The sequence below is a fragment of the Plecotus auritus genome (assembly GCF_963455305.1).
Source record: "Plecotus auritus genome assembly, chromosome: 4".
Lineage (NCBI taxonomy): Eukaryota > Metazoa > Chordata > Mammalia > Chiroptera > Vespertilionidae > Plecotus > Plecotus auritus.
The window spans coordinates 152,514,181-152,536,698 of record NC_137775.1 but is presented as its reverse complement, the minus strand read 5'-3'; the positions used below and the strand labels follow the sequence as shown (position 1 = coordinate 152,536,698).

At 37.8% G+C, this 22,518-nt stretch overlaps 1 protein-coding gene across 3 annotated transcripts in view; it reads right to left on the bottom strand.

Annotated features, from left to right (window-relative positions):
• Positions 1–22,518, bottom strand: part of PHTF2 (putative homeodomain transcription factor 2) — a 105,353-nt gene that overhangs the window by 72,651 nt on the left and 10,184 nt on the right. For all 3 annotated transcript variants that reach the window (XR_013960507.1, XM_080666660.1, XM_080666661.1), the window contains exon 2: positions 7,636–7,715. Coding sequence is in view for 2 of the 3 variants with exons in the window: in XM_080666660.1 (XP_080522786.1) it covers positions 7,636–7,680 (45 nt within the window). In the remaining variant the exon portion in view is untranslated. The remainder of the gene's footprint in view (positions 1–7,635; positions 7,716–22,518) is intronic.

Genomic DNA, 22,518 nt, shown 5'->3' with positions numbered 1-22,518 from the left:
GGAGTGACTTACAAATGAGCAAAAAGTTTCTTTTGGGGATGATGGAAATATTCTGAATGAGATTTAGTAAGAATTATTGAATTGTTATACTTAAACAAGTGAATTTTATGCATGTAAGTTATATATCAATAAAACTGTTTTGTAAAAAATAAACAGCTATATTTTATATGATTTCTTTAAACAAAATACCATTATAAACATTTACAGGAAAAAATATATATATATACATATTTAAGTAAATCCTATATAATAAAAGGCCAGAGGCGTCACGACCGTAACGACTAGAGACCAGACCACCATGGCCCCTCGCGGGCTGGCCTCGCCCCCAAGCAAGCAGTTAGGGGCAACCAGGCAGGCAAGCAGAGTGGTTAGGGGTGATCAGGTAGGCAGACCAGTGGTTAGAGGTGATCAGGTAGGCAGGTAAGTGGTTAGGGGCAATCAGGTAGGCAGGCCAGCAGTTAGGGGAGATAAGGTAGGCAGATGGCCCCTTGCTGGGCTTGCCCCGTCTCCAAGCAAGCGGTTAGGGGCAATCAGGCAGGCAGAGTGGTTAGGGGAGATCAGGTAGGCAGGCCAGTGGTTAGGGGTGATCAGGTAGGCAGACCAGCAGTTAGGAATGATCAGGTAGGCAGGCAAGTGGTTAGGGGCAATCAGGTAGGCAGATGGCCCCTCGCAGGGCTGGCTCCGCCCCCAGCAAAGAAAGAGGGAGGTCCAGACCAGCCAAGCCATTGCACCCCAGCCTGTCACCTGCAGAAGGAGGCCACTGGTGGCAGGGGAGAGGGTACAGCGCTGCACAGATGGCAAGCAATGGCAGTTGGCGGGGGTGGGGTCAGCTGCCTGCAGCCAGGGGAAGGAAAGCCCCGATGGGCCCTGATCTCAGGCCAGGCCTAGGGACCCTACCCGAGAGGTCCTAAATTGTGAGAGGGTGCAGTCCGGGCTGAAGGACCCCCCTGAGTGCATGAATTTTCATACACCGGGCCTCTAGTATATGTATGTTTAGAAGGCCTTGTATCCTAGGAGTTTTGGAATGAAAAAAATTTTTTCCCACCAAGTTCTGAATCCAGGAGCCTGCTTCTGTTCTATTTTTATTTTTTGGTGTATTTGCTAGATAATCATTAATTAATGTAAATATTGGCCTAACATTAACTTGCATATTTATAGTCTACTTCCCAAAGAGTTTTGAGATACTTAAACATTACTAGTGCAAATTACAACTCACTGCAACTAAGAAAAGAAATGTTAATATAAAGAAATTACATATGCAGTATAAATAGTTGCTAAATTTGCATTAGCTGGAATTTTAGGATTTATTTGAAAATAAACTTTTGAAATTATTAAATAGATAACTTTTGCTTGCATAACCAGATAATTGCTATGACAGTAAATGGTGATGAGATTTTTTAATAAAGGGCAGGGCTTTATAAACAGAAGATCTGGGCAGATCAGGGTTCTGCCACTTAGTGACTGGAGCACTTTAAACAAAACAAAACAAATAAAATAACCCCTAAGACTGTTTCTTCAATGCCATTTTAAAAATTAGACAGTGATTTTAAACCATTTAGCATAGCGCTTAGTATATAGTAGCCATTTAAGTTTAGTTTTTATGTCTAGCATTACACAAAAATATAATCATATACAATTAGAGAAAATCTGTATAATTTCATTTCATCAATATAATCTCTCTTGAATTTTTCAATCAACACTAAAAGTATGAGTTCTTGATTCCATGATACAATATTTTGAATACAATGGAAAGCTAAGTAAATTTCTGATTTTTAGATAAACTGAACTATGGCATGAACTTGTATATAGAGATAACAAATAAATATTCAAAACAACAGTTTAAGCTTTGAAGAAATTTAAGCTCATAGTACATTACTTAGACAATAAGTAATTCTTTTTTTGTTTTCACTTACAGTTTACATTCAACACTATTTTTATTAGTTTCAGTTTATAGCACAGTGGCCAGACAATCACATACCTACAAAGTGACCCCCTCTCCCCATACCTGGCACCACACATAGTTACCACAATATCACTAACTGTATTACCCATGCTGTACTCCACATCTCTGTGACTATTTTGTACCTACCAATTTGTACTTCTTAATCCCTTCACCCTTTCACCCAGCCCTCCAACACCCCTCACCTACAAAAAGCAATTCTTAAATTGAAGTATTTACTGGAAAACCTAGCTCTCTTAGCCTTCAATTTTTGATATGTTCAAACAAGTCAAAGCATATCAGAGCATTTCTCCAAACATTATCTCTCAAATAACCACCTAAACACTGTAACATGGATTGACTGGGATCCCAACATGGATGGTGTTAGGTCTGATCAAATAATCAAATTGATATCCCCTCCCCTGGGAAACTGATCTATAGATCATTTTGCAACTGACTTTGCCTTTCACTTAGACCACATTCGGAACTTGACCTTCCAGACTTGCCCAGGATTCAACCCACCCAGAGAATTCCCCGCCAAAAAGGATTTTAAATCCTTTAAAATTTCTTATTTCCCATCCCTGGGTACTGGCACCATTTGGGTGCACAGCCCATCTGACTTTCAGATGACCTAACCTATAATAAAAGGGTAATATGCTAATTAGACCGGACAGCCAAACAATCTTCCAGACATCATTCTGGACATCCTTCCAGATGAAGCCGTGGCGGCGGGGGCCGAGGCAGAGGCATTCAAGGGCGATCAGGCAGGCAGGCGAGTGGTTAGGGGCGATTAGGCAGGCAGGCGAGTGGTTAGGGGTGATCAGGCAGGCAGGCGAGCAGTTAGTGATGATCAGGCAGGCAGCCAAGTGGTTAGGGGCGATCAGGCAGGTAGGCAGGCGAGCAGTTAGGAGCCAGCAGTCCTAGATTGTGAGAAGGATGTCCGACTGCCGGGTTAGCCCCAGGGATTCCTGCGGGATCGGGCCTAAACCAGCAGTCGGACATCCCCCGAGGGGTCCTGGATTGCGAGAGGGTGCAGCCAGGCTGAGGGAACCCCCCATTTCGTGCACTGGGCCTCTAGTAAATTCATAATTCTTTACCCTTTCAGCTTCCTTCGGCGACCCTAACAGATGGAAAGCCTCACCTGGTCTCTGGTTTCTACTCCCTTGTCAATTAAGGCAGTAATGCTGCCGATAGTAATAAGAGCAGCTGTAGCCAGTTTGGCTCAGTGGATAGAGCGTCAGCCTCCAGACTGAAGGGTCCTGGGTTCGATTGTGGTCAAGGGCACATGCCTGGGTTGCAGGCTCGATCCCCAGTAGGGGGCATGCAGGAGGCAGCCAATCAATGATTCTCATCATTGATGTTTCTATCTCTCTCCCTCTCCCTTCCTCTTTGAAATCAATTAAAAATATATATTTATAATAATAACAGCAAATAGTTAGCATTTACTATTTATCAAGTGTCAGATACACTTTTCAAGTATTAACGCATTTAATCCTCACAATTCTATGATGTAGATATTACTACTATCCCTATTTCATAGTTACAAAAACTTACGTTGTATAAAGTTAAAGAGTAAGTAGTAGAGTACAGGAATTCAAATCCAGATAAACTGGCTCCACAGTTGAGCCCTTAGCAAACAGTAATTTCACTCACATCCTTACACAAAAACCACCCTTACACAAAACCACACTTACACAAAAACCTTGGCTCTGATCACTAAGAGAAAGGGTAACACTTAACTGCTAATCATTACCAGATACTTCTACTTCACTGACTATGGCTACCTTGCCAGGAGGGAAGCTATCAGGCCCTGTTAAAAAAGCAAATAAGAACATACAAAACTCATCATGAAGTTCAACTTAGCCCTAAAAATATGTAAACCAGTTAATATTACCAGTAATCATAGGGTAACTACAAGGATTGAATGTGTTAGTGAGCTAACAAGATGTGACAGACACATAAGAGCTCAATAAAGGTCATTTCAATTAATTACCTCATGCTTCCTTTTCCTTCATATTGCAGCATAAGGAAGGAATATATATGCTTTATTTGCATTCTTTTAGTATTTATCACAGGATATACTCTGGTTTGTTATTCTAAAACATAATCCTGATTAAACCATGTGTACGTAATATGACTCAACACTACAGCACCTTCCTTGTTTACATATTTCTAACCATTTACTATAAATAGCATAAAAATTATGTTACATTTTTAAAGTAATTTAAATGCCAAAAGTATTAACATATCTTGGTTATTTAAATGTATTTGTATTTTAGGAAATACCTAACAGAGTACTGCTGTTCATTCAATCATTTGAAATAAAAACTAAGACTATAAAACAGACCTAAATTATTCAAAATCAAATACATTGTTTGATTTCCACTTATCTATACAGGGTGAAATTAAAATGGAAAAATAATTAAGATAAATTGCTGCTGGGTGTTTAGTCCAGATTCCCCAGAATTAGAATCTAAGGGACCTGGACCATTGTCATCACTGGTCAAGAAAAGGTTTGCTATAATTGCAAGAATCCAAATGGCAACAAAATTGCTTCTAAGAATGAGTACAGGTATGCCTACAGAGGTTATACCTTTAATCCTCAGTACAGGATCAGGAAAAGCTATGCAGAGGAAGAAATAAAATATTCAGAGAATTTGTTAAATTTCTAATGAACTATTTATCTGGATAATAAGACTGTACTAAAATACTAATCTTTGTCAAGTGCTTTGTAAAGAATCTGCAATCTTATGCTGTACAGACCAGTATTAACTTCTTGTACTAATGAGTCAACTGAGGCTTTAAAAGGTGTCAGAAAGTTCTACAGCTAGTATTTGGGGGCAGAAATCCAAGGTATGTCTTATAACTCTATGCCCTTTTCCCTTGCAACACATTTGTTTATATAACTTGGCCAGCATTTTCCTAAGTATGTCCCATGGATACTCAAGAAAAAAAAATTAAGTCAAATAAATTGAGAAATGAAGTATTCTCTGTTAGGTAGCCAGTAATACTGCATGTTATTCACACTATAATATCCGGTGGGGTGGGACCCCGTTCGCACCTGCCTTGGCCTGGTGCTGCCCGCTCACCTACTCCACCATCCCACCATGTTCTCGTCTGGGCCATCGGGGCCAGCAGCGCCTCTACTGCCGCCCGCTGCCAGCGCCACATTGCGCCACATTGCGCCACATTGCCGACGCCCACCATGTTCTGCGCCACCCCCTGGTGGTCAGCACACATCTAAGAACTCCAGTCGGTCGAACTCCTGCCCATGAGGACAATTTGCATATTAGCCTTTTATTACATAGGATAAGCCCTGAATACTGATTTAACCAAAATGTATAGCCACTGGGAGGATGGGAGAGTGGGAAATGAGGGGATCTCATAAAAAAGCTAAATCTTTATCATACAGTCAGAAATCAACAAATAACATCTACAATAAGATAATCAAGTAAAGGCAAGGTAAATGTGTTTAAAACATAAAGAAAATACCATTAAAAACCCAAACAGTGTTATTCAACAGGTCACTAATGCATTTTGAACAGGGTAATTATTTGCTTTATGGGGCTGTCTTAGAGCACAGGTCAGCAAACTGAGGCCCCTGTGGGCCAAATCTAGCCCATTGCCTGTTGTTAATTGTTTTATTGGAATGCAGCCAGGCCTATTCATTTCATTCATTTATGTATTGTCTATGACTGTTTTTGCACTATGACATTAATGAGTAGTTGCCACAGAGACCTTATGGCCCTCAAAGCCTAAAATATTTACAATCTGGCCCTTTACAGAAAAAGTTTGTCAATTCTTGTTTACTGAATTGCATATTAATATTCCCCCAAAAGTAATTATGAAAATCAAAGCTTCACATCCCATATTTTCAACCCATCCTCCCTAACTCCCTACTGGTAATGAGAAGTAGAACTTTGGTTTGAGAACCACTGAGCTATAAAAAATTTAAAATGATTGTCCCTGAGGAGAACTCAGAGATCAGGTAAAGACAAGGAAAGGGAGTACTGAGGGCTGTTTTTTCCCCCACAATAAGCACTGAAACACTAATGGATCTTTTCAAAGTATTCACATGTATTTCTTAAAGAAAAATAAATTTTAAAGCAAATTTATATATATACATATATACATATATATATGAATATATATATATGAATCAAATCTGGTAATGATCCTGGTGATTCTCTAACATAAAATGTGTGATTATATTTGCTAGATAATAAATTGTGACATCTATTATATTTGCTCTGGAGAATATTTTAATTGCACACATCCAAAGCTGCTAAGTAAATGACCCTTAGATAAGAAGATGTTATTTGTTGAATGTGAATATAATATTTCAAACCCCTCAGATCCCAAGAAAAGTCAGTCATGACAGTACATTTTACAAATGATCTTCGTTAAAGTTTGAAATGTTTAACATAAAAAAGCCAAATAGATAAAATGTTCAATAAACATTCCAACTCTCATAAGTAGAAATTAAGAGAAAAGCTTTCAAAGATCTACATATAGCAAATAAAATTTTTTAATTTTCTTTAATTCAGTTTTCTCTTAAATTGATTGGAAGTTTAAAAGTAAACACGACACTAAAATAGAACCACAAAAGATTGAATTAATAGTATGATCAACACTTCCATTTAGTACTTTCAATTTAGTACCTTATATAAAAATGTGATAGTGTATATCTGTGGTATGTTCCACCCAGAAAAGAAATAACACATCCAAAAAGTAGACAGTATCCTGAGGTTTGACTAATCTCTAAAGTGTTCTAATTACCACTTATTTCCAATTCAATTAAATTTTTAAATTGTCTGATCTTCCCACACATAGGAAAAGCTTTAAATATATATTTTGTTAAGAGGGACCTGAAGAATAAGAATCAAAAATGTTTTAAAATGTGAAAATAAACACAATTCACTACGAAAACTAAAAATCTAAGATACTACATGTAACAATATGCATTTTAGGGAGTGTAAACAACATTCTTAGGAGTAAACAGTACTATTTTCAAAAAAAGGCATTTATTCTCTTGAACTTTATAAAGAATACATTACATTGGTAAAATGTATTTTGAAATGTGTAGGATGACACAGCTAGTTAAGTAGTTACAACAATAATCCTAAAATATCAAAATAAACATTTTAATGTTTCAGTTTGGAAAATATTGAAGGTTTATTTTACTGAAAAGTTTCAGCTGTTGAATTGTGAATGTATAAAAAAAGGATCAAAACTGCAGTTCCTCTTGATACAAAAGTTATAAAATTTTACAACAGCTCTGCTAACCTAGCTTTCTTTTAAAAGAAATACAAGAAAAAGTTTAATGCTTTTATAAAATTCTAATTATATTCATAATCCTGGACATTATAACTGAAAATAATTAATCTAGCTACTTTGAAATTGTGGATTAAAAATGGAGAAAAAATATTTTTAGGCATCATCCTTCTCATTTATTTAAAAGTAAAATTGGCACAGAAGTAAAATATTATTCCCCTTTCCATTCAAAAGGTCCTGAAATCTATTTGTCATTATTTTAGATAATATTTGACATATATCCATAGCTCTCGCGCGCTCTCTCTCTCTTGCACTCTCTCTCTCTCTCTCTCTCGCTCTCTCTCTCTCTCACACACACACACTCAAAAGCATTTTTAAAATAAAAGCATTTAAAAGGTTAAAAGCTTTCATTACCAACTTACTTTTTTTTGATACCAGACTATAGCATCAGTGACTTTGGACGCCATTTATTCCACTGAAATCACACATTCGTCATTTTAAGCTGTTCAAGAGAGAAAAACATACAAATGACTTTACTTCCACCTTCCAAAAGGAAACTGAGCAACATGCACATCTAGTACTCTGGTTACTTGTACAGCAAAGTGTGTATGACTACACTTATATTACACCCTTCCTCATTACTATTTTAGCAACAGGTTCTCTTAAGTAAACAAAATCAGTTGCCATAATAAAAGAAGGATCTTTCTATGTGATTATAACACTTGAATTTTCTTACAAAATACCTAAATTGTGTTTTTTTTAATCACTTTTTAAATAAATTTCAGAATTTCCAAGGTTATACTAGAAATTTTTCATTTATAAATTCACATATGATAGGAATTCACTCAGTAACAGATGATATTTGGTATAGCTTCTATCTAGGAACTAATGTAAATTAGTGTTGCTAAAGGATGGCTTGATAAAGATATCAAAATTTATAATCATATTTAATTTTCCCTAATACCTAGTAAACATAAAATTGAACTAAAATAAACCTAACATTTATATTAAATACTAAGCCAGTATTAGAGTTAGTTAGATAGGAATAATTAATATGAAGGCCTTCCACAATATCACAGGTTACTAATATTTAGAAATTTACCACAGACCATTTCATAAGCATCTTTTTTGTCTAAAACAATTTTCAGAGAAGAATTAATTCCTAGAGAGAATTAATTCCAGGCTGATTCCAGTAATACTCTTCTAGTTTTAAGACCAGGCTGGACGGAGAGCACCTCTGGTATGGTGATAAGAATAAGCCTAAAAGGTTCAAACACAGATACTTGTCCCTGAACTCATTACAAACCAGGATCATTCAAGGCGACCAGATCTCAAGGAAATCCTGAAGTAAAGCACCCAGCTGAGCTGATCCTAGCACATGCAGATCTGCAACTGGAGCCAGATGCTAGCACTACACAATTTGCCCAGTCAACAAAATACCAGAAGTTTATTTATCATTGCTAGGCGTACTAAACGATTCAGATATAATAATTATTATCAGCAAGTTCAAATGTTCAGATGATCAACCTCTAAAATTTAAGGCAGAATTTACTTAATGCCTATATTTTTTTACAGTGCTATAGATCAGATTATTTTATTACCTTTCCTAATATACTGATTTCATCCTTTTTAAAAAAATGTTTTTATTGATTTCAGAGAAAGGAGGAAGAGATAGAAACATCTCATCCATTGGCTGCCTCCTGCACGTCCCCTACTAGGGATTAAGCGCGCAACCCAGGCATGTGCCCTGAGCTGGAATAGAACTGGCAACTCCTTCCTGGTGCATGGGATGATGCTCAGCAAACTGAGTCACACCAGCCGGACCTGATTCCATCTTTAATTGATCCAATTTAAGCAAACTATGCTTTGAAATTCCTGACAAATGCTCTGGCATTTGTTATAGAAGGAGCAGAGTCAAAAGACCTGGATTCAGATATTGTCTTCCTCTATCTAATATGTAATACTAGAGGCCTGGTGCACAAAATTTGTGCACTCGGGAGAAGGGTCCCTCTGCCTGACCTGCACCCTCTCACAGTCCGGGAGCCCTCAGGGGATGTCCAACTGACAACTTAGGCCTGCTCCCCACAGGGGAGCTGTCAGTTGGATATCCCTATCGCTGCCGCGGAGGGAGAGGCACCCGCCACTGCTGCTGCGCTCACCAGCCGTGAGCCCAGCTTCTAGCTGAGCAGTGTTCCCCTCATGGGAGCGCACTGACCACCCAGGGAGAACTCCTGCGTTGAGCGTCTGCCCCCTGGTGGTCAGTGTGCATCACTGCAACCAGTTGTTCCGTTGTTTGGTCGATTTGCATATTAGCCTTTTATTATATAGGATTGAAGGAGTCAATCTCTGGGAGGTCAGTTTCTTTCACTAGTACAGTAGGAATAATTGTACCTACCCATCCCTTGACAAGAAAAAAAATTTTGAGATGTTCTAAAAGAAACATAGCTGCCGTAACCGGTTTGGCTCAGTGGATAGAGCGTCGGCCTGCGGACTGAAGGGTCCCAGGTTCGATTCCGGTCAAGGGCATGTACCTTGGTTGCGGACACATCCCCAGTGGGAGGTGTGCAGGAGGCAGCTGATCGATGTTTCTCTCCCATCGATGTTTCTAACTCTCTATCCTTCTCCCTTCCTCTCTGTAAAAAATCAATAAAATATATTTAAAAAAAAAAAAAAAAAGATAAAAGAAACATAGCTGCAGAACTGCCAGGGTTGACCAGCAGCCCCTGAACGACAGATGAACAGATTACGCCAACAGAGTTTCACTGTGGGGGAGAAAATAAAGGACAGTCTGGCCAAAGGAACCAGGCCACCTTGATTGCCTGGCTCGTTAGCCTTTTATTGCAGTTTTTATCTTTAGATACAATCAGTAGGGTGAGTAATCTTGGGAGGACACATGTTTACATTGTCCTCTAGGCAAGGGCATCCAGGGATTAAGCATAAGGATTCCAGTAAACACCCGGGGTCTGCATATGCACAGACTTGTTTGGAAAGGTCAAGGAATAATTAGGGGCGCCGCCTTCGACACTCCCCTAAATTTCCCCTAAATCGGAATTCCGATAAATGGAGCAGGTGGCCTTCCACACACTTCCCTTTTATCAGAATGTCCTTACAAACTTTTCCAACCAAGTCTCGGGTGCTCCCCAACACAGAACAATGAGAGAAAGTGACAGAAAAGTTAGCCTGTTAATAGCTGTGGACCAGCTCTACAAAAGACTGCTCACATTCCTGTTTATCTGTTGGGACTTATGATTAATTTCCATGTGGCTATTTCCTCCATTATTCAAAAGAGAGAAGAGCCAGGAGCCTCTGGTTTTTTATTTACACACGAACTTTCCAATCTGCTGTTCACAGCTAATCCACAGGAGCAGACAGGACTCTTGCTTGCTGCAACTCTCCAAGAACTAGCCCCACTTCTCCCATCCTTTTTGTCTATAGCTAAATCCTTTCAAACAGCTTACATCTTTCTTCCCCCTACTTGATGCATAAAAACTCTTGCAAAGCTCCAGGATACCAAACATGACTGTCTTACCTACCTAGCCATTCTGGTGGTGGTTTAGACTCCATGCCCAAACTGGTCTTCTTCCTTTTTTATTTATTTATTTATTTTTTTTGCGACCAATGGCCTAATAAACACTTTCTTTTAAAAAGAATTTCAGCCATGGAAGTTAAAACTTTTTGTTTAACATCCTTACAGGGGTTTTGTGACTGAAAAGATAACATACAATAAATGCCTACCACAGTCCAATACATAGATTATAATTTTTATTATTATTAATGATTTCTTTTTAAAATTATGCAATCCAGGAACTGGCAAGTATTTATAGTTCCTTTTTTAAACATGGCAAACAGTTTAGGGAAGGAATACATGCAATCATTTTTTGTTGACCTTTAAAATAAAAATAGCTACCTGATTATCATGAAATCATAATGTCAATTCTCAACTACATACACATGGATTATTTAGATTTCAAAGGTCACCTTCACAGAAGTTTCTCAGAGAAATAGGTATCATATTTCCCCCATTTTACAGAAGGAAAAATCCAAGAATCAGAAAAGTTAAATAATTAGATAAAATACCTACTTGCATTTCTCTCAACAGGGCTTTTTGGGGAAGCTTTCTCTTACTGACATTAATCTCCTATTCTGGTTTTTCTGTCCTGGAGGTTTTTGGGGGTGCTTCATTTAGCTTTAGCCATATTTCATCCTATAGGTTTTTTCCACTAGTACAATATTACACCTCCATTGTATAGGTGGGTAAAAGTAGGTTTACAGTTGTTCGTATAGAAAATTCAAATTAATAAGCAATAATACAAGAATAAAGTCTGTATTTCGTGTACTCCCAATTGTAAACCTACTTCTGCCCACTCCTGTCTTTGTTAAGACAATCATGTATGTTTTCCAAACCGGTTATAACTCTCCCTCTCTTACCACTCCTGGCCACCATGTCGCCAAAAGCAAACTACAAAAAAATGGTACAAAAAGTATGAGAATATCAATTTATCACTTTACTCCCCCTTTCACTTTACCCAATTTTTAGGGTTATTCCAGATTACATACCAAAATAAAGATCCTCTTTCCTAATGCCTCAGAAGTGTAAATAATATGCATCTCATATGCAAATTTTTGAAAGGACATTTTATTAACCCAATCTATTAAATGTACAAAATATTTAATATATTCGGGGAATACTTAAATGGTCACATATAAATACTAACAATTTTTTAAAAGCTTCAATGAAAGTGTGGAAAACGTTGCCTGCTTCATTTAATAAATGACCTGAAAGATAATTTATATACTTTGGTTTACAACAAACTACCCTTAGAATAATTTTTAAAAATCAACTATAATAGTACACTGGGTATATAAAATGTTCAAAATGTTTCAATTATGTTTATTTGGATTTATAGAAATAAAAATTCAGTCAATTTTGTTTTAAAAAAAGAAAAACACCTTTCTTTAGTAATGGTAAAATTTGCTCTGCAAACTCATTTGATAATTTTTGCATTGTGTCAACAAGACTTTTGTGACACCAAGTGCCTCATACCTATTTTTAAAACAGGTTTTACAGCATACTGGGATAGATTTCTAAATCAGACAAAGTACACTCAAAGACACACAAATTTCAATGAGTATAAAAAACAAAAAGTAATAAATTAAATAATTTTATGAATAAAGATTATTTTTTAAATATATTTTATTGACTTTTTACAGAGAGGAAGAGAGAGGGATAGAAAGCTAAAAACATCGATGAGAGAGAGAGACATCGATCAGCTGCCTGCTGCACGCCCCCCACTGGGGATGTGCCCGCAACCCAGGTACATGCCCTTGACTGGAATCGAACCCCGGACCCCTCAGTCCGCAGGCCGACGCTCCATCCACTGAGCCAAACCAGTCAGGGCGAATAAAGATTATTTCTAAAGCTTTTCCAACTTCTTTGATTCTGACAATCCAGGAATACCAGTTTATAGACTCTATTATCTTAGTTCATGTTATATAACTTTTAAAGCTAAATTATGCCATTAAAGTTAATTTACAGAGAAAAAAATAGCATAGAAATTTACAGAGTATCTTGAATAATCTTAATCTTTTTCAATCAACTAATCTGAGAGATGAATATTAAGATATAAAAATAACCCAATTATAAAACCACAGAGTTAACTGCAGATATAACATTTCAATCTTACTATAGATAGTTACTCAAAGTTATTTCTATTATTTTGTGTGAAAGTGATTATGACTATTTGGGGTTTTTTTCATTTTATTAAATTTATTCAGGTGACATTAGTTAATAAAATTATATAGGTTTCAGGTGTATAATTCTATAATACATCATCTATATAATGTATTGGGTGTTCACTACCCCAAGTCATGTCTCCTTCCATCATCATTTATCCCACTATACTCTCTTCTACCTTCCATACCTCCCTTTCCCTCTGATAATCACCATATTGTTATCTATGTCTGAGTTTTTATTTTATTTAATTTTTTTGCTTAATCCCTTCACCTTTTCCACGCAACCCTGCAACCCCTCTCCCTCTGACTGCTGTCAGTCTATTCTCTATCTACGAGTCTGTTTCTATTTTGTTAGTTCATTTTGTCATTAGATTCCACATATGAGTCAAATCATATGGTACCTGTCTTTCTCTGACTGGCTTATTTCACTTAGAATAGTGCTCTCCAGATCCATCCATGCTGTCACAAAGGCTAAGATTTCCTTAGTTTTTACGGCTGAGTAGTATCCCATTATGTAAATAAATGTATCACAACTTTTTTATCCACTCATTTACTGATGAACACTTGGGCTGCTTCCAAATCTTGGCTAGGATTCATACATTCTTTTGAATTAGTGTTTTGGATTTCTTAAGATATATTATCAGAAGTGGAATCACCGGGTCATAAGGCAGTTCAATTTTTTGAGGTAACTCCATACTGCTTTCTACAGTGGCTGCACCAATCTGTATTCACAGCAAAAGGGTATTCTAGGGTGCACTAGAATACCCCTTTTTTCCACATTCTTACCAATACTTCTTGTTTGTTGATTTAAAGATGATGGCCATTCTGACAGGTGTGAGGTGATATCTCACTGTAGTTTTAATTTGCATTTCTCTAATGATTAGAGACATTGAACATCTCTTCATATGTCTATTGGCCATCTGTATGTCCTCTTTGGAGAAGTGTCTATTCAGGTCCATTGCCCATTTTTAATTGGAGTGTTTGACTTTTGGTGTTGAATTTTATAAATTCTTTATAAATTCTGGATATTAAACCCTTATTAGATGTATCACTGGCAAATGTTCTCCCATTCAGTGGGTTGTCTTTTTATTTTGTTGGTGGTTTCCTTTGCTGTTCAAAAACTTTTTAGTTTGATATAGTCCCATTTATTTTTAATTTTGTTTCCCTTGTCTGAGGAGATATATCAGAAAGTATATTGCTACGAGAAATATCCTAGATTTTACTGCCTATGTTTTCTTCTAGGATATCTATGGTTTTGAGTTTAACATTTAAGTCTTTAATCCATTTTGAGTTTATTCTTGTTTCATTTTGGTCTAGCTTCATTTTTTTGCACATATCTGTCAAATTTTCCCAACACCATTTACCCCATTGTATGTTTTTATCTCCTTGTTCAAATATTAATTGACCATAAAGGCATGGATTTATTTCTAGGCTATTTTGTTCCATTGATCTATATGTCTGTTTTTATTCCAGTACTATGCTGTTCTGATTACCATGGCCTTGTACTATAGTTTGATATCAGGTAGTATAATTCCTCCCACTTTGTTTTTTCTCAATATTGCTGTGGCTATTCGGGCTGTTTTGTGGTTCATATAAATTTTTGGAATATTTGTTCTAGTTTTCTGAAATACATTATTGGTATCTTGATAGCAATTGCATTAATCTATAGATAGCTTTGGGTAGTATGGACATTTTAATTATGTTAATTCTTCCTAAGTACACAGTATATACTTCCAGCTACTTGTATCTTCTTAAATATCTTTCTCAGTATCTTATAATTTTCTGTGTACATGTCTTTACATCTTTGGTTAAATTTATGCCTAGGTTTTGGGGTTTTTTGGTTTTTTTAAGCAATTGTGAATGGGTTTGTTTTCTTAGTTTTCCTTTCTGATAGTTCATTATTGATGTATAAAACTGCAACTGAATTCTGGATACTTATTTTATATCCTGCTACTTTAGTGAATTCATTTATCACTTCTAATAGTTTTATGCTGGAATCTTTAGGGTTCTCTATATACAGTATCATGTCATCTGCAAATAATGACAGTTCTACTTCTTCCTTTCCAATTTGGATGCCTTTTATTTCTTCTTCTTGTCTGATTGCTGTGACTAAAACTTCCAGTACTATGTTGAACAAGAGTTGCCGAAACCGGTTTGGCTCAGTGGATGGAGCGTCGGCCTGCGGACTGAAGGGTCCCGGGTTCGATTCCGGTCAAGGGCATGTACCTTGGTTGCGGGCACATCCCCTGGGAGGTGTGCAGGAGGCAGCTGACCGATGTTTCTCTCTCATCGATGTTTCTAGCTCTCTATCCCTCTCCCTTCCTCTCTGTGAAATATCAATAAAATATATTAAAAAAAAAAAAAAAGAGTGGTGAAAGTGGACATCCCTATCTTGTTCCCGATCTAAGTGTAATGGGAGCACAGAACAGGATGAGAAATCTTTAGAGGGTCTAAAAGTCTGAAGGGTAGAATATAAAAATGATTCTGAGAGTAGTAGGGAGTGCTATAACGCTTTTAGTTTTTGTCCATCGAGTATGACGTTGGCAGTGGGTTTGTCATATGTGGCCTTTATTCATGAGTATCTCATCACTTAATAAAAATATTTATTTATGAACAATTACTAATATTGTATTGTTCTAGGCACTGAAGATACAACAATGAACAAGAATCAAAGTCCCTGCCCTGATGAAACTTAAATTGTAAGAGAGAATATAGAAAATGAATATCAAGTAAGATAATTTTCAATGCCATGAAGGAAATAGAGAGACGTGATTGGGGTGGGGTAGGGACTTTTGGAAAGGATGGTCAAAGAAGTCCCTTATGATCCATAGCAAACAATCTTATCATAAAGATAGGAACTCACTACAGAGATTCCAATAAAGCAGTGATGATCTAATTTGCAAAATCCACTCTGAGAGCTGAGCAGAGAATAGACTGGACCAAAGAGTTCAGAGTGGAAGTGGTTAAGGCTAGTTAAGAAAGTCTTATGCCCAATGAGCATACTTACTAAACATAAAAATAAAGAAGTCAAACAGTATTTAGATACATGAGTCTGAAGCTGAAAATAAAGATAAAGATGTTTATGTACGTATACGCATCTGTCATAACTGAATATTTAAGATGTGTGACCTTCACAGATCATTTCAATAAAATCATGTGATTGACTCATGTCACCTAAGAAGAGTATAATTAAAGAAAAAAGGGTCCAGCCCCAAGTCTACTACTATTCAGAGGAAGTAGAGTAAGAAAGGCCAAGAACAGAAAATAAGTAGAAAGAATGGTAATGTAATGTCACAGAATCCAAGAGAGAAGAATCTTTCACAAAGGATTAAGTAAGCTGCTAAAAGATTACTGGATTTAACAAAATAAAGGTTTAGAAATTACTCTGGCAGGAATAATTTCAATGGAGTAGGGAAGGAAGTCAGAGTGGAATAAGAAGTGGCTGATAAAGACGACGACATGTAAAAAAATTACCATAGATTGCTATTTGATTCTCCTTATTCTATGGTCCTCTTCCTTATGCAAAAATTTTTGCCCAAAAGAAAGACTTTTCCTATCCTTTCTTGTATCTAAGAGTGGCTGTGACTATATTCTGGTCCAGATATAAATAAGCATTAGATGGAACTTCTAGTTAGGCCCTTTTAAGAAATCTGATTCAGTTGGAGAAATCCCTTTTGTTCTTCCCAACCTTCCCATTTTCTGCTCCCTGGAATGCTATTTTAATGGTTGAAGCTCAAGTAACCACCATGGACAGTGACATAGAGAACAGAAGCCAGGTGAATTCACCATGCCAGTTCTGGTCTGCCTACCTCATTACTTCTCAGATCAAAAACTATAAATCTTTCTAGTGTTAGTCATTGTTATTAACAGCCAAACCAAGTCTAACTGAGACTGCTGGTTATATGTAGGAGTTCAGAACCAGTGATCCCTCCAAAATGTGCCTCTATCTTCATGCAGACTGTTTTGAGCTAAAGGCAACCATGACCCTGGGGGCTCAAGAGAAACACCTTTGCCTCTTCTTAACTACCTAGAAGAATATGACCTATTTATATGGCAGTGCAAACTTTTAACTACTGAACAACTGTTTTTCTCACATTCCTGCAATGACCTTCCTCCCCTCTGAAGTCCCAAGGTGATCCTTAGCTCAGAATGTCATATATACCACATTTTTCTCTCATGTTTGTGGGGTCTCTTGACTCTCCCATGTATTCTGGGTTCCCATACATATGCATGTAATTAAATTTGGTCATTTTCTCTTGTTAATCTGTCTCAGGTTTATTTATTAGCTCCTGAAATCTTGAAGGTAGAGGAAAGTTTCTTCATCGCTGTGAAAAGAGCTATGTAGCAAATCTGACAAGTTCAGGGGCTACATGTCAGGCCTGACAAACTCAGTAACCCAAAAGTAAGCTTGAAGAATGATCTGATCATAAATTCCTAACTGGGCAGGTCATGGTGGGCAGTCACGCACTAGGCCTATAATTTTCTTGGTGAAAGCTCAATCTTTGCTTTAAGCAAGTCCTATCCATTGTTCATATGGATCTTATATATTATATAACACACCTTTGAAATGTAAGAGTAAGTTCTTTTCCCTACACCTTTAGAGGTGAGTCGTAACCACTCTAGTGGGAACACATGATCTTGTTGCCTACTCACCATCCCTATTTACTATAAATGTTAAATATCTTGTACCCACCAATGTAAAAGATGTATCTCTTCATTTCAGTTTTTATCCAGTCATAGAGACTTCCCTACCTTGCCTTCTCCTGCTTCTTTAATCTACCACCAAGGGATTTCATGTAACCTTCCTTAATCTCTCCTGATTCCAAATGCATAAAAAGAACTACAAAACTGCATTCTCTGGAGCATTTTCCAGTCCTTTGAGAACTTGCTTCCTGGCATGTCCTCAGTTTAGGTCAAATAAATTTTTCATAGGTATGGACATTCTTACATTGACATCCTCCACGCATAATACTTTTGGTTCATGCTTTTTTTTCCATTAAAACTTTGTACACATTTTTCTACTGTCTTCTGGAATTGACCATAATAAGAAGTTTGCAGCTGGCTAGATTATCAACCCTCTTCACCCCGCCCCTTCTATAGGTCACGTTCTCTTTTTGGCCAGGATGCCAAAATAATTCTCTTCTTAGTTTTTAAATTAGTAACTACTAGAATATAGTCCATTTTAATCATTTCACAATCCATCTCCTTCCCCCCACCCCTGGGTTTTTAGTGCCTTTCAAACAGCAAATGTACCTTTTTATCTCAGAAACTTATGTCTGTACTATATTTCTGAATACTATTTCTGTTCTTTTTGTTGGAGTCTCTATTCCAGGGGATAGTCTTTTCATGGTCACTTTGTCATTTTTTTTTTTTTTTCTGTAGCATATTTATAAAAGTTGCCACACTTTTTTTTTAAGTCTTGATCATGTTTAACATGGGAAGTGCTGAACTGAGCTCCTACTTACTCTGATATCCAAATGTTCTTCCTGACAACCTCAACACCCTTCTCACATTAGCTGGGGCCATTTTTATTTCTGTGCATACATGTGCACATGCACGCACACACACACACACATACATAACATATATACATACACACACACACACGCATCAGTATGAGAACTGAATACTGATTTTAATCTCTTTTTCTATAACCTGGAGATGCAGAAAATGAGATAAGGGAGAGCTTAAAGTTTTGTAGGCCTAATCTTTCCTTAATCTGGGATGTGGGGCTAGAATGACAAGCCTTGTCATGTACACCCTGTATCTACTCATTCTTTCTGTGGCATCCACTTTTTTAAGTATTTGGCATACAGTTTGTACATATCTCTTTTTTGTCCACTGCTATTCCATTTTTTTGCTCTCTCTTCTGACACCTACTTTTCCTTCTTTCAGATGGCTTTAGTGAAGGAAAATTCTGTGATCCTACTTCATTTTCATTTATAAATCCCTACATTTATGTTTTTTACCATTTATTTTATAAGTAGCAAATGCATTCTTTTAAGTACCAAGAGTTGCACTTTTACTTCTGTTATTTCTAACAGATGGGAGACAACCAGTTTCAATTCTTTTCAAAAATTCAAGATACAAAACAGAATACATAGGGCCATAGATAAAGCTTTTCTGTAAAATTGTTATAACTATCTTCAAGAAAAAATAAAATTAGATTCATTTTCCCTCCTCAAAACTACTCTTTTACTAATTATTCAATTTGCTACTTAAGTTATGAATCCTAGAATCCATCTTATCTCTTTCCCTTTCCCACCACCACCAATTCTATACCTGGCAAAGAGGAGCCACTCAGCAAATAAAAGGAATAAATTAATATAGTCTATTTGTCATACTACCAAAAACAACTACCACAGATTTGGTACAAGACCATATCATATATTACCAGGACTACCCTTAGTAGTCTCTAATCATTTCTTTACTTTCACCATTTACCTTCCTAAAATACTGACTTCGTCGTGTTTCTCTCCTCAAAAATATCTTAATTATTTCCCACTGCCTAAGAAAAGAGTTTAATCAGCACAGTATACAAAAAACCCTTCTTTTACAACCTGATTATAGATTACTTTTACAATCAGTAGTGTCCATCATCTCTGCCTTCCACACATGACCTCATACCTACCCTCTCCAATCTGCCATTCATTTACATATCCAATAATCCTAAATATACCATATACTTTCATGCTTGCTCTCTAGTCCTGGTGATATTTCCTCTATTGAAAATAACTTTCTCCCTGTCCTAACCTATTTGACAAGTTACTTCAGATTTGTCTAAGTCCAGATCATTACAGGAAATTAAATTGTGAGAACATCCAAGCAATAGTGTTCAAATTATTTAATTACTTAAAGACTAATTTAGGATTTAAATATTTCGAACTACCAGGAAAAAAAAGTTGGACTAAAACACAGGCATCTAACTTCACTCCCTTACAAAGTGCAATTGAAACTACAGGAAAGGCATACATAAAATCCCGAAAGGACAACGTCTGGAGAGTTTCTGGGTTGGGGAATGATTCCAGGCTAGCAGCATGGAAGCATCACCCTTCCCACATACCTTGCCCTATGTATCTCTTCCCATCTGACTGTTCCTGAGTTGTATCCCTTTGTAATAAACGGGTAATCTACTAAGTATGTAATATGTTTCTCTGAGTTCTGTGAGTTGCTCTAGATTTTAATGGAACCCAAGCAGGGGGTTGTGGGAACCTCTAATCTACAGAATTGGCATTTAAAGGGACTAAGCCCTTAACCTATGTGATGTGATGTGTCAGAAGAGAGACACCCAGCTGGTGTTGGAGACTTGCTTGGTTTTGGTACCAATGGTTGGAATTGGTACCAGAATTGAACTCTTAAAACATGTATCTGTAGCCCTAGCTGGTTTGGCTCAGTGGATGGAGAATTGGCCTGGGGGCTGAAGGGTCCTGGGTTCAATTCCAGTCAAGGGCACATGCTGGGTTGCGAGCTCGATCCCCAGTGGGGTGCGTGAAGGAGGCAGCCAATCAATGATTCTCTCTCATCACTGATGTTTCTGTCTCTCCCTCTCCCTTCTTCTCTGAAATCAATAAAAATATATCTAAAACAAAAACAAAAAGATGTACCTGTAGAACTTTGTTAAAGATTACAATGTGAAACAAGTTTTAGTCTTCAATTTCCAATAGTTATAGCTTCAGTAAAATGGAATCCTAATATTTATAAATATGATTCAATTATGTGAATATATTCCAAAATATTCATTTAACATATTGGACCTCTTACCTAAAGTAGTCCACTTTGGAGAAACCAAGAGGGCGGCATAGGTAAACACCTAAACTGCTGCCTCGCACAACAATTTCAAAACTACCACTAAAAGAACGGACATCATCCAGAACCACAGGAAGGCTGGCTGAGTGGAAATTCTACAACTAGAAGGAAAGAGAAAAGCACACTGAGACTCACAGGAGCTGCGGGAGGCAGAGGTACAGAGGCTCGCTAGCGGAGAGGGCTGGCAATTGAGTACCCGGCTGGCTTTCTCAATCGGGAGGGAGACACAAGCTCCCGACTGCTCTGAACTCCAGTTCCAGGTAAGACTCTGGGGACCCAGACTCATATGGGGAGAAACTGGACTGTCTGGCAGCAGGCGAAACTCAAGGGCGGCTTTCTCTCAGAGGTGCTTGCAGCGATTACTGCGGGACACTGAGACCCAGGGGCCTCTTAGGGCAGGGCTGATGGAAAGCCATTGCTGTTTGCTCTGCCCTGAGACTCCGCCCCATCTAAGCTGAGCGCAGAGGCTTTTGCATATGAATGGCCTGGGCCTTTGAAATCTAAACTTACCTAACAAACTGTAGCTGAGTCAAAGAGACCCAGAACATCCAAAAGAAGGCCCAAGGCCCCGTAGCAGCTTGCATTGCTTCACAGCTGGGCCTCATCTGGGCACCTCCAAAAACCCAAACAAAGAAGAGGAATCTGCAGATCTCTCCGTAGTTCCTGCTGGGTGGCCTCAGGCAGAGGCTAAATTAGCACCTCCTTGGAGATCCCAGAGCCAGTATACCTAGGGGTCAGAGTGGACTACCCAGATTACAACTCCTCAGATCCATAAGGGACACACTCAGGGGGCAGACTCAGTGAGCACCGAAGCCCCACTGAAGCAAGTCTTGTCTCATAAGGGTGTCTCCAGCACAGAAGTTCTCCCAGTGAAGATACAACTGATCCTCACAGCCAATTGGCCTGGAGGTCAATTCCCCCCAGTGATACCAACAACAATCAAGGCTTGACTACAACAAGACTGTGCACACAGCCCACAAAGGGGTACACCAAGAGTGTCCACCTCAGGTAACTGGGGAGGCTGAGCCACTGGGCCCTATAGGACACCTACCACACAAAACCACTCTATCAACTCAGAGAAGCAGCCAAAATGCAGAGACAAAGGAAGAGGTCACAAATGAAAGAAATGGAGGAAAGCAAACGACTGGATATAGAGTTCAAAGCCTCGGTAATAAGGTTTTTCAAGAATTTTCTAGAAAAGGCCAATAAATTTAGTGAGACCCTCGAGGATATGAAAAAGGACCAACTAGAAATTAAGCATACACTGACTGAAATAAAATATAATATACAGAGATCTAACAGCAGACTAGAGGATCGCAAGAATCAAGTCAACGAGCCAAAACCGGTTTGGCTCGGTGGATAGAGCGTCAGCCTGCGGACTAAAAGGTCCCAGGTTCGATTCCGGTCAAGGGCATGTAACTTGGTTGCGGGCACATCCCCAGTGGGATGTGTGCAGGAGGCAGCTGGTCGATGTTTCTCTCTCATCGATGTTTCTGACTATCTATCACTCTTCCTTCCTCTCTGTAAAAAATCAATAAAATATATTTAAAAAAAAAAAAAAAGAATCAAGTCAACGATTTGAATTACAAAGAAGCAAAAAACACCCAACCAGAAAAGCAAAAAGAAAAAAGAATCCAAAAATATGAAGATAGTGTAAGGAGCCTCTGGGACAACTTCAAGCATACCAACATCAGAATTATGGGGGTGCCAGAAGAAGAGAGAGAGCAAGATACTGAAAACCTATTTGAAGAAATAATGACAGAAAA